Source organism: Panicum hallii, chromosome 3, assembly GCF_002211085.1.
Source record: "Panicum hallii strain FIL2 chromosome 3, PHallii_v3.1, whole genome shotgun sequence".
In the NCBI taxonomy this organism is placed as follows: Eukaryota; Viridiplantae; Streptophyta; class Magnoliopsida; order Poales; family Poaceae; genus Panicum; species Panicum hallii.
Genome location: NC_038044.1, coordinates 62,622,739 through 62,634,802, shown reverse-complemented (window position 1 = coordinate 62,634,802; position 12,064 = coordinate 62,622,739). Strand labels below are relative to the sequence as shown.

At 41.4% G+C, this 12,064-nt stretch overlaps 2 protein-coding genes across 3 annotated transcripts; both read left to right on the top strand.

The window, feature by feature from the left end:
- Positions 1 to 1,625: 1,625 nt before the first annotated feature.
- On the top strand, positions 1,626 to 5,978 carry LOC112884634 (WPP domain-associated protein-like). 2 transcript variants are annotated; one of them, XM_025950088.1, is made up of 5 exons: positions 1,634 to 2,124; positions 2,809 to 4,238; positions 4,475 to 4,601; positions 5,157 to 5,258; positions 5,346 to 5,978. In XM_025950088.1, exons 1-5 carry the CDS (start codon positions 2,107 to 2,109, stop codon positions 5,397 to 5,399), a joined length of 1,731 nt encoding a protein of 576 aa, XP_025805873.1. In that variant the 5' UTR covers positions 1,634 to 2,106; the 3' UTR covers positions 5,400 to 5,978. The 2 variants fall into 2 exon arrangements, 1 of the variants encoding a protein (XP_025805873.1); XR_003227142.1 differs by lacking the exon at positions 4,475 to 4,601 and having other exon boundaries at positions 1,626 to 2,124.
- Positions 5,979 to 6,533: 555 nt separating this feature from the next.
- LOC112884635 (GDP-L-galactose phosphorylase 1-like) lies at positions 6,534 to 10,854 on the top strand. Its single transcript, XM_025950089.1, has 8 exons — positions 6,534 to 6,657; positions 7,465 to 7,899; positions 8,308 to 8,420; positions 8,500 to 8,559; positions 9,210 to 9,434; positions 9,542 to 9,724; positions 10,158 to 10,415; positions 10,509 to 10,854. Exons 2-8 carry the CDS (start codon positions 7,827 to 7,829, stop codon positions 10,704 to 10,706), a joined length of 1,110 nt encoding a protein of 369 aa, XP_025805874.1. The 5' UTR covers positions 6,534 to 6,657; positions 7,465 to 7,826; the 3' UTR covers positions 10,707 to 10,854.
- The last annotated feature ends 1,210 nt before the right edge of the window (positions 10,855 to 12,064 follow it).

Genomic DNA, 12,064 nt, shown 5'->3' with positions numbered 1-12,064 from the left:
AACATCAGCGATTGAGGGAATTCCAGGGAAGATTTGTGGTGGCATACGGAAGAGAGAGATTCAGAGCACGGATATAGCCACTACTATCAGTCGTATTGCATTGGATATGGGAGCATGGCAGGGAAAAAAAAATACAAGAACTCACCACATGCCAGTGAGAAAAGATCTATCATATGAACCGTACTAGGGACAAGAAAAAGGACAGCAAAAGTGAGGAACCATAAGCTTGGAAACTATAAAAAGCTGTATTTTCTTTGTTGAAGAGGAGATGCTAGCTTGTTTTATTTTTTTATGGATAGAGACTAGGTAGCAGATGAGACAAGCAGAAACATTCGTGTGGAGCTTATTGCAGGTTTGATGCTTGCTTATAAAATAATTTAAGCTACTAAAAGGCATTGAGATGATTGTGGAAGACAGCGCCGACCATACCAAACAGCTCCACCAGGCATCAAAAGGAGTCGCTAGAAAAAAGCTCCACTAGGCATCAAAAGTCTAATATGATCAAACTTATAATAATTTAATTAAGAATTAAATTAGAATTGTATTTTTTTGGGGACGGAGGGAGGAGGCAGGGGCGTCTTGAGTTCTTGACCTCGGTCCGGCGCCGTCAATGCTCGAGTGCGGTTCCAATTTATACGTTTTAGACCCTGAACATTTTAAAAAGGTTCACATGGATCCATACGTCTCCACTTAGCTCGACCGTTTACACTACATCATTCTCTTTTGATTAAATGCACTCAAAGGGCTTGCCTATTGTTATTTATTGAGTAGTATATACTACTACTATAAAGGGCTGGATTTTGATCTCGTCCTTTTCCATTCGCTCTGGACATATATTTTTAGTTAGCACATGACATGCGTTTAATTTGGTTGTTGCGCTTCACCTTAGCTGTAACATGTGAATCAATCACAATAGGTGCAGTGATCAACTCAGTCATTAGCTACAACAACCTTACATAACCGTCAATTACATGCTGAATCTCATAGATGGTCTCTGATTATTTTTTTATGACTGCAGAGTACGAGTCATAGGATTCATGGACTAATTTTTAATCCGAATCAAATCAATTAAAGAACTGAACATAAACTAACTATAAAACTAATTGCACAAGCCGGGGCTAATTCACGAGACGAATCTATTACGTCTAATTAATCTATTGTTAGTATATGTTTATCTAGAATAACATTGCCAAATCTAAGCTTAATAAATTTATCTCGCGAATTAATTTTTACTTATACAATTAATTTTATAATTAAATTATATTTAATATTTCTAATTGGTATAAGGACCGTAAAACTTTAAGTCACCGCATCCAAACGGTGCCTTGATCTCCAAATCCTGGTACATGTACAGGACGACCAGTAGTACGGCCCTATCAGTAATTGTTTTCTCCTGTACTTTTTCTCACATTCCATTTTACAAATAGTTTTCTAAAAGAAAGGTTGAAACGTGCGGAAAGTACTTTTCTTGTCCGTTGGCACGATCCTCGAAGCAGTGGAGCGGGCAACCCGTGAGCGGCGCCGAGTGACCGGCTGACCGCTCGGAGTAAAGCCAGCGACAGCAACGACGCCGTGGCGCCCCGGACAAACCGTTCCAACTTCCAACCAGCTAGCTAGAGCTAGGCGCCGTCCCCAACCCCAAGGAGACGCCGCGCCTCCCTGTCAGCGTCCGGCGTCCCCGTCTTCCAACCTGTCCGCTCCCGTCCCGTGCGAGCCCACTCCCCCACGCCAAACCAGCAACCACCCCTGCTCCGCTCCTCCCTCTCTCCACATACGCAGGAAGGAGCAGTTGCTTGGCGCCGATTCCAACTCAGCGCGGCGCTCGCAGTGTTTCGGTTCCGATGATTGCCCAGTTAAGCAGCAGGAGGGGGAGACAAGGCGCAGCGAAAAGGAGGCGTCTTTACAGGGAAAAGGCCTCGCCTTTCGCTTGAATCTCGCCGCGCCGCGCCTGCTCTCGCTTTCCCGCGCCCCTCCTCGCCACTTCGGAACCGGAGCGACAACAGCGAGGGTGGGAGCGGAGGAGCCTCTGTCGCCGTGTGGTTCGCGCGGCGTTCGTGGCGATTGAACGAGGAGCGGAGGGCCTCGCCTGGCCTGCCGTCCGGCGAGATGGAAGTGTCCGACCCTGTGAGTTCACCATCTCTTCTTCGGTTCTATAATTCTATTGCTTCCCCTGGCCGCCAGGGCTATGTAGCCATCGATTCGTTTCTCGTTGTCATGTTAGGATTTTGGTTTGGTTCTGGATTTGGTGCGGTAGGAACGGAGAGGAATTTGTAGGAATGGTCCAGTACTCCAGTTCATTCGTTTAGTTCTTGTGTTAATTCCATGGCTTGGCTTGGCTGTGGTCCATAATCTGCACCGTTTCCTCAGTGAAGTGGATGTATATTTACTGTCTTATTGGAGGTGAAGTCGCAGTTGCTTAAAGGAGATAAATTTTTGTGTATGACTCTTGCTTCTTGTCGCGGCAAACGACTGTAGGACGTGGGTTTGCTGGTCGGGGTAAATTTGGTCCACATCGATTGGGACTTGGCATGGCAGTGTCTGCTTTTTGGTAGAAGAATCTCACCTTTCAATTGCTAGTTTCACACAGTTTACACAACTATTTTGCAACCTTCTCATGTATTAGGTCTGCTAGCTGCTCTTCATTCTCATAGGAGCATCGTTGTTTCTAACAGTTATACGTGGTTTTCTTGGAATTTTGAAGGATGAACTCACTGCATTCTGCATTACCTTCTGCTATGTCTCTGCTTGTTTGAGAAATCATCTTACACTAATTAGACTAACTCAGGTGGTCGAATTTTTTTTTTCCAGTTGGAGCATGAACTGCAAAAGGAGATCTCTAACATCATGATTCGGGACTACGTTTGCAGTTTGCAACGTGAGTTTGAAATGAAGTTATGGGAGCATCAGAACTGTATCAGCACTCTGAACGGGAACTGGAAAGAAAAGGTTTTTGAGATTGCGGTGCTGGAAGATGAGCTTCGCTGTATTTTGAATGCTGTAGTAAGTTTGGAACCTGGTATACATCCTCACCAATCCCACAGTAGTCTAGAAGACCAAATCCTTGTGAAGATGAAAGATGATAATGAGCCTCCTGTAACAGAGAAAGCTACTGATACAAGCGAGGTTATGCTTGACATCCCAGATTTTTCTCTCCTGAAGCACATGCAAAGCGAAGAAATCACAAATTTTCTCAAGTCGGAATGGCTAAAACTGCGAAGACAGCATGAATCCGAGCTGCATCAGAAGACGGAAGAGCTGTTCAGGGTGAAAAGGGAATATGCGAAAGCTAAAGCTTCGTTGCCTCTTAAGAAAGAGAGAGAGCTTGAGTTCATCAAATTGAAGTTGCTCCAGACCATTTCCAAGCTGGGTGAGATAACCACGAGAAAAGAGAACTCTTGTTTTGACTGTAAGGAGAATGAGATGATGTGCAGATTGAAGGACAGGATCGGTATGTTACTTCATGAAAATAATTGTCTCCGAGGTTTGCTGGCTGATAAAAGAAAGGAGGTTAAGCACCTCTGTTCGCAAGTACCCGATGCAAAGAGCCAAGTAGCTCAGCACTCACTGTCAGAGGCAAAACTCTTGAATAGTTTTGAGAAGGTTAGGGCTGAACTTGAAGATTTAAGGATTGAGAGACACTTGAACAATTTGTTGGACTCATCAATATTCAGGGAAGTTTTTGATGATTACGAGAATCAGATTTATGATATGAATCAGGAGGGATCTTTCCTCAGAGAGTTGCTTAATGAAAAAGAAGACCAGCTGAGTATTATATATGAAGATAGACAAAAGCTCAAGTATGAAAATAATCAACTGGTATCAATTGCAGGGTCAATAATACAGCATCATGACCAAGTCAACTTGGTTAATGATGAGCTTTTGATGTTTAAGGAGAAAGTCTGTGAGCAAGAACTGCTGATATTAGAGACAAAGAGCGAATATAACTCAATGAAAAGATGTTTGTATGAGGCTATGCAGCAAATCCAAGTATGCAAGCAAGAAGTACTTGAGCTGACTGAAAACTTAACTTCTATGTCTATTGCGTTGGAGGAAGCCAAAGAAAAGAATGCCTCACTTGAGGCCACCATCCAGGAAATGAAGAAAACACCAGCACAAAGCATTGGCAGTTATAGGGGACAGACAGGGGAATCTGATCTTGCCAGTATGGAGAAGTTGTCAAAAGCATATAGTGATTTTGAAAGAAGATTAGCAGAATCTATGAAAAGAAATGAAACCAGGTATGTTAGTTAACTAATGTTCTTTCACTTTTCTCTATTGTTGCTTGTCTTTATCTAGGACCACACTTGCTCAGCTAGGCTCGTTGTCTCTCTTGACAACAGCTTATTAATTAATCACTTAATATATTTTAAGCATCTGCATGTTACTGCAGAGTGGCTTCCTGTGCTTATATTTTTCTATATTTCAGTTCGTATCATTCAAGCGTTCATTTTATTTTTTAAAAAATTATGTGCAGATTGACTAGTATAATTGGTCAGTTTAACCCACTGGTGCAGCAAGTTGCTGCCTTAAGGAAAAAAGAATTCTGGTATAAGCAAATAATTGAGATTAAATGTTCAAATCTTCGGAAAGCAGAAGCCGAGGTTAGTCTTGTTTCCAAAGTTTCTTCCATTCTTTTTTTTAAGCTGCTAAGTTACATTTACCATAGTACACAAAAGTTGCGTAAAGAAACATTAGGTTCATGGTTAATTAAATTCCAAGCACAATAATTTCTTTTATTGATGTTAAACGTGAAAAAATGATGACTTAGCAAGGGCCTTGTTTAGATTGCAAAAAATTTGCAACAGTGCTACTGTAGCACTTTCGTTTGTATTTGACAAATTTTATCCAATCATGGACTAATTAGGCTCAAAAGATTCGCCTCGTGATGTACAATTAAACTGTGCAATTAGTTATTTTTTTTACATACATTTACTGCTCCATGCATGTTTCCCAAAATTGATATGATGGAGAGAGAGTGTAAAAATTTGGAATTTGGAATGCATCTAAACAGGCCCAAGGAATATCTGTGCACGCTTATCCGCTGTCATAAAGGAAAATCACCCGTGGCTCTAGATTGCGCATACTCTTAGTTATGCTATTTTTTTTCCATGTAAAAAGAGAGTATCTGATTTCTTTTCCCATTGTATGTAATTCAGGTTGATGTACTTGGCGATGAGGTTGACACCCTTCTAAGTGTCCTGGGAAAAATCTATATAGCACTTGACCATTATTCTCCAGTTTTGAAGCATTACCCTGGGGTATGAAAGATACTCAATATATAAAGCAATACGTGTCTCTTGCAATTAAGATTTCACAAGATGTAACCTTTTCTACTATGCTTCCAGGTTACAGAGATTTTAATGCTTGTGCAGAAGGTGTTGAAAGGAGAAAATATTTAGCACCGTGCCACTCTAGGGAAAATCTTCACAAATTTCATGTCCATACAAACACTTGCGCAAAATCCCAAGAACAGCTATATGTCTCTGATACAATGTGCTGTGGGAGAACATATTGTATTGACTTACAGCAAAGAAGGTTGCTAACTTTAGGGTATTTGTGCAGTCCAAGTAGCCATCACTCCAGTTATAAGAAAACATAGCCATGACTCCAGTTAAAAGAAAAGGTAGCCATGACCGTTCACTTGCTAGAGTAATCGGCTCATCTTTGTTAGCCTCATTTGTGTTACTGTGCAGTTAAAAGTTGGGTTCAGATTGTAAATGTAAAAGGTTGATTCGTGTCATTGCAGTTTTAGGATGCAACTGAGCGATGATTTATTCAGCCACTCTAGATTTTGATACTTGTATGGGTTGTAGACTTGTAGTAATGTATGTATTTGTAGCAATTAAAGTTTTAATTAGGTTGCATCTGGGTGATAGTTTATTCAATGAGTGTAGCTTTTATGGTCCTATGCTGTATACTTGTATTGGGTAGTGAAAATTTACTTGTTGCAGTTCAAAATATATGAAGATTCTTTGTTTGGTGGAAGAAGAAGACCATAACATTTTTTTTTTTGAAGCAAAGTGGCAGGAACGCTGCCTTTCATTTTATAGGTATTTCTTATTTGCTTCGCTACTCAGCGAGCATAAATTCATGACCCTCTTTTTTGCATAGATGCAAAGAAATAAATATATTGTAACTCGTACCAGCATTATAATCTTTTTTAATAAAAAAAGTAAGAGAAATGAAGTGGCACGTGGTTTGACTCCAGGAGACATAAACCCTTTAAAAACTATTTTAAATTACAAAAAATCGATGCGTTCCATATAACTACGGAGCATTATATTCCCAACTCTTTCTCCATGGACAAATGCTTCGTACAGAACTTGAGATTTGGACCATATAAGACTCGAGTCTTAAAAATACAGACTATGTAAAACTCGAGTCTTAAAAATACGGACCATATACCTGTAGTCTTAAAAATTGCATTGCCGGTTTTAGTTGAACAGAACCGAGTCATGTCACGGTTCATCCGGGTGAATCTGACCGGTTTTTTGTTCTATGCCAAGGGGAAGCCAAGTGCCAACTCACCACCACTTTTTCTCTTGCTTGCAGCACGCAGGCGTTCGTCTCCAACTCTCTCCACGGGCCACACGTCTCTCCCCACCCCACCATCTCCTCTCTTGGACAGGACGCGCCCAGCCGACGCCACGCTTCTCGGTACAGATTTCTCCCTCTTTGATCTGCTTCGAATCTCTCTCTACACTCGTGCGATTGGTTCCTTTCCCCTAACGAAGTCTGGGTTTGGTGATTTCTCTTCCTCTCGATTCCGCCGCTTGCATGCATTGTTTCTTGGTGATGGAGAAGGGGGCTAAGTGTCGGATCGAAAGGCTGTTGGAGGGGATCGCTGCCGTGTTGGTGGTGGATGGGCGGGAGCAGTCCGATTCAGGGTGTTGGTTTATGGTTTTATGGAATTACTAGTGATGGAGGGCGTAGAAAGGGGGATGGAGGGGGGGGGGGGGAGTCACTCCTTTGGGCGTTTTGGAGCTATCTGGTAACTCGTGCGGATATTCTGGTCATGGATTTTTATGGGCAAAATCCTGATCACGCGTGTGTGCTTGTGTGTTATCGGCACGTGTTTTGGTTGAAAGCTTTTGATTTTAGGCGGCTTGTTTGTGCATGGACCGAGCCATACAGTTCGTGTTACCAGCTTGGAAGAGTGAGAAAGAAGGTGTGCATGTGCCATATTATTAGTGACAAAAAAACATATGTACAATCTACTGTCTTTTAAATGGTTTAGACTTATTCTAGGAGAATGTTGTGCTTGTTGGCGTCAAACATGTTCCTCAGTTTACTCTATACTGTCCGACTTGTTCTGGTTGTGAACTTTGTTTATACATATGTTATTGCTCTCCACAAATCAAAAAATTGTGAAAAGTTGGGAGATGTACTAAGCTCTCACATTATGTACTCACTTGAGACCTCTACTAATTTGGATCTTTTGACTGAAATTTTGCTCATGTTCAGATTGTCTGGCAAAAGACGCTCGATTACGATCCAAGCACGTTTTGGAATCTCCTTAAGAAGAACAAGTTGGACTTGCAAAGGTGGATAGCTGGTCCAGTAGGGCTGGCTTCGAAACATCAACCACGGCTCCAAGGATAGGATCCCGTACTACACTAAGAAGGGGACGACAATGTGCCCAGTGCTTTCCTAAGTTTCTACTTGCCTCCCCTTCTTTTCACGGTGGTCGTGGTGCCCTCCCATCTGCAGGGGGGCATCCTTCTGATTTGACCTACCTTGCCGGCGGTGGTGCTGCTGAAGCTTGAATTAGGATTGTTAGTATTGTAGATATTCAGTTAGTGTTACGGATATTAAGCATCATAACTATGGTGTCGGCCACCAAAGTAGAAGGTGAATATTCGTTTCTGAGCAAGAACTCTCATCTGGATCAATCTGAAGGTAAGCAACAGTTGCTTTCAAATGGTTTTATCTCACTTATTACTGATTTCCATTTTTAATCTTGGAATTGAAACTTCTACTTTTTCCATAATAAAACTACACTTCCATTTGTCATTGCACTGGAAATAAACTAGTATTCCAAAAAATGTTAGCTTGTATAAAGTGGTTAACTTATTCTTCTCTAGTAAAATTCTATGTTCACGGGTTGGATCATTTAGTTATTTTACAGTTTCAGTTCATTATATGCGCCCGCTTGATTCTCAAAAGGTTGGTTTGAAATACAACACCTAAACAATTTGGCAGAACCAAATTGGCTATTATCTCACTGGTATTTACATTCAGAATAAAATCAGATATTTTTTCTTTTTACCGTCCTGTTAGTCCCTAAACTCTTCTTTGCATCCTCAGGTGTGAAGACACATCTTTATCATTTCGGTGCAGAACATGGAAATGATGACCTTAAAAGCACTGCATGTCCTGAACAGGGCCCAAGCTTGCTTGATACAATCCTTCTTTCTCAGGTTTTGTAAATCCAAGAGTTCGCACAATTTCGTGAATTTCACAGCACCATTTGTAACCCATGGTTTTTCTTTGTGCCAGTGGGATAATTTTGCTTGGAAGGGCCACTTGGACTATGATGTTACAGCTTGCCAACTTAAGGTCATCCAAATAAAAGTTTTGTTCTTTTCTTCCATCATTAAGACTTTAGGGATAGTTAACAGCTTTCACCCCACTACCCGTCCCATCCCAGATGTGAATTACCAGTTCGTTGCAGAGTAGCAGTGTTCTGGCCACGCCATCATCACAGTGGCATGGTAGCAACCTAATATCATTGCCAGACTTTCACACCCGATATGTTGGAATTATCTTTCTCTTGCTTATGCTTCTAATGTCATTGCACTTTAGAATTACTCAGATTGTTCTCTCTCCTTCCAGCACTGCCATGGCTACTGCTGGTGGCTTCTTATAGAGATTATTCTACAATTCTACACGTAATTCCATAAGCAATAAGGCATATATACTGGCACCTGAGGTCAAAAGTTGGACTAAATGGCCTTTTTGCCAATCCTAAACACGTACTAAACCTTAGAATGGCTACAGCAGTCGGCCAGTGGTTGAGTTTGTGGGTGGATAGGATGGGAAGGGTGTGTTGGCTGAAGGAAAATAGGGTGGTAAGAATTTAAATAAAAGGGAATAAACTAACAAGTGGTTACCACTTTCCACATCTTTGAAGCACATTGCAATTATGGAAATTTAAGCTGGCTAACTACCAAACATATTTGTGATATATAGCATTGACAATTGTACAGGTCATTGAAGGTGGAATTAATTTTGTGGGTCAGCTGAACAATAAATGGAATTCATTTTCACTGAAGGAATACGACAAGCTTTTTGAGTCTTTCAGATGCTCGAAGCCAAATAGTATGAAGAGTTATGAGGGGTTGCTTTTATGCGTTGCACAAGGAGAAAATGATAGACCTGAGGTTGCTCCTTCGGCATCACCACCAAAGGATGGATTACTCCTGATTGCAAATGTATGTTTTTAGTGTTGCTAAAAATAACTACCTTCCCTCGCTTGCTCTTTGCTTGTTGGCATCTGCCTTGTGCTTGTTCCCTTCTGATGGGCATTTTTTCCCTGAAGGCATATCCTGTTGAATATGGTCATATCTTCTTGGTTCCAGCTGCAGTCAACCAACTATCTTGCTATTGGGATAAAAGGATGTTTGGACTGGCTACAAAGATTGCCTCTGAAGTAAATAATGCGGCCTTCAGGGTTTTCTTTGACAGTAGAACACATGTAGTGTCAGATCACATGTTTTTTCAGGTAATGTTTGCCTAATTCCAGTGCATATAACCTTCACTTTGTTTCATCTATATTTTGACTTATCACATGTCAAAATACATTCATGATTTCATAGAGGTAAGTTTTGAGCTGTTTGGCAGTATAAATTTATCACTAAGCACTAAATCATTGCTATGCAGTTTATACCACGAGTCATTACAGCTTACCTCAATATTTATGTCTGCCCTTTGTTGCAACCTTTTTTCTTAATTCTGCCATGTGTCATGTTTCATAAGGCAGGTTGCCAGATTGGCATATATTAAAGCCTTGGGTTTTAATATTCTACTATAATAAATAATCTTTGAGTAGACAGATTCTTTATTAAGATTGTGTTGATATGGTAGAAACACCTATTTTGCTGGTTGCAGTATATGCTTGAGGAGAATTAAATGTCATATTTTATCAAATCTTGCAGGCTTGCTACTTTCCAAACCCTCTGCCAGTGGAGTCTGCCTCCACTGTCGTGTTATATGAATATGGTGGAAATGCCAGATCTGACATTATTGTGTCTGAAACAGTTGGCTACCCCCTAAAAGCTATTGTGTTCACCAGCAACAACCTAAAAGCACTTGTCAATGTTGTCAGTGAAATATGTTTTTCTCTGCATGACAACACTACTGCATACAGCCTGCTGATTTCCAATAATGGCACAAAGGTTTTCTTGTTTCCACAGGTGAATTTATTACACGTTTGTTTCATTCCTAAGCAAATTTTATTTCAGCTACCAAGTAATGGAAACATGTGAATATCTAATCTTTGGTTAAAGGTTAAAAATCTGGTTACTGGCTGCTCTCTGTCTACCTGGGAGTGTGGTGGCTACTTCATTTACCACACCAAGTTTGAATTCGACAATGCTTCTGAGACTGAAATTTCAAAGAGAATGGCCTCAGTGTCACTCCAGGACAGCGCCTTTGAAGACCTGAAGCATCTTTGTTGTGCTATTGCCCATGATCTTGTTAAGTAAGCTGATGCAGAATGTAACTACAGAGATGAACAATGTCTGTGAACCGCTTCATTTGTTGTGTTTAGCGATTTGTCTATATAACCACTGTGGAACTATGTCTGAACATCAGGATTGATCAATAAAGTTTGCTGTTTTCCTTAAAAAAAAAGCTTGCTGTTTCTGATGCGAATCTGTTGGGAAACTGTGCGTAGCACTTTGTTGATTGTTGGTGACTCAGGGATCCGGATCAATCTCTCTTCCACATGTTCTGCTTGACAGTTGCAAATGTGTGAGGGTCTTATTGAACAAGCAACGTGTTGCATGATCTGCTTGCTGCTCCTCTTGCAAGTAGTAGCATTCTGATTCAGAAGATGCAGCCGCATTCCTGAACCAGAGAGCAGAATAAGGCAATACGCGTACCTTCTTCGCTGACTGAGTTTTTCCTGTCCACGTTGAAAATTCTTTTTTGTTGAAAACGTGTGTTTGGTCTCGCGAAAACAAAGCTCAACTAGACATTTGTAAACACGGTTCAAAAGTCAAAAGAAAATAGGGATATCATGTATTTCTCCCTTCAACCACAAGAGTGACTTGAATGCACATGTTTTGGCAAAAGGCTTTATTGATTGATCCGAGTGTCCGAGCAACCACCTTGGATCACAACTTTGTGCTCTTATTCATCAGTGACCATTACAGCTGAGGTCCCTGGATTCAGTCGCATTCTTTGGTGCAGAAGCAAAAGGATCTGACGATGAGCAAGCCGCATTTCCCCCTGGTGGCGCCCTCGCCGATGCAGTGCTCGTTGCATATCCTGCTGCTGCACAGGAGCAGCATACGGTATGTGTCGCTCAGCCACTCATCGCATGCCTCCTTCCTCCCAAAGACTGCAAAGGAAAGGAACAAAATCGAGGTTACCATCCATGGTTGCAACTTAGTTTTCATTTGCTACCAAAAAGGAATCAGATAGCTTGCAAGCAATTAATCTTGTTCTTTGGCGTCCGATGTGTTGTTTAATTGAGCTCTCTCGGTCTGCGGATGGACTGACTTGGGGTCAGGAGGGGTACCATGAGCAGCAAGGTGAGGCACAATGCTGATGACACCTTCACAGCTGCCATTGAGGTAAACAGAGAACAAAGGAAAGGGAAGGTTGATCAAGCAACTACCTTCCAGATCATAGGGGACGCATCCTGAAATCTGACAAAAATTCAGTTAACATCATTTAGTAGGAAGCCTCATGATGCTCGCTCCACTGTTGGATCTTCATCAGAGGAAACTGATGTGCCGCATGGGATAAGGATGCTGCCATGTCCATGTCTCAATCCAGTCAGTTTCAGTTGGCATGCTCAGAAAAGCACAAATAAAGCAGTAGGCATAAGACAAGG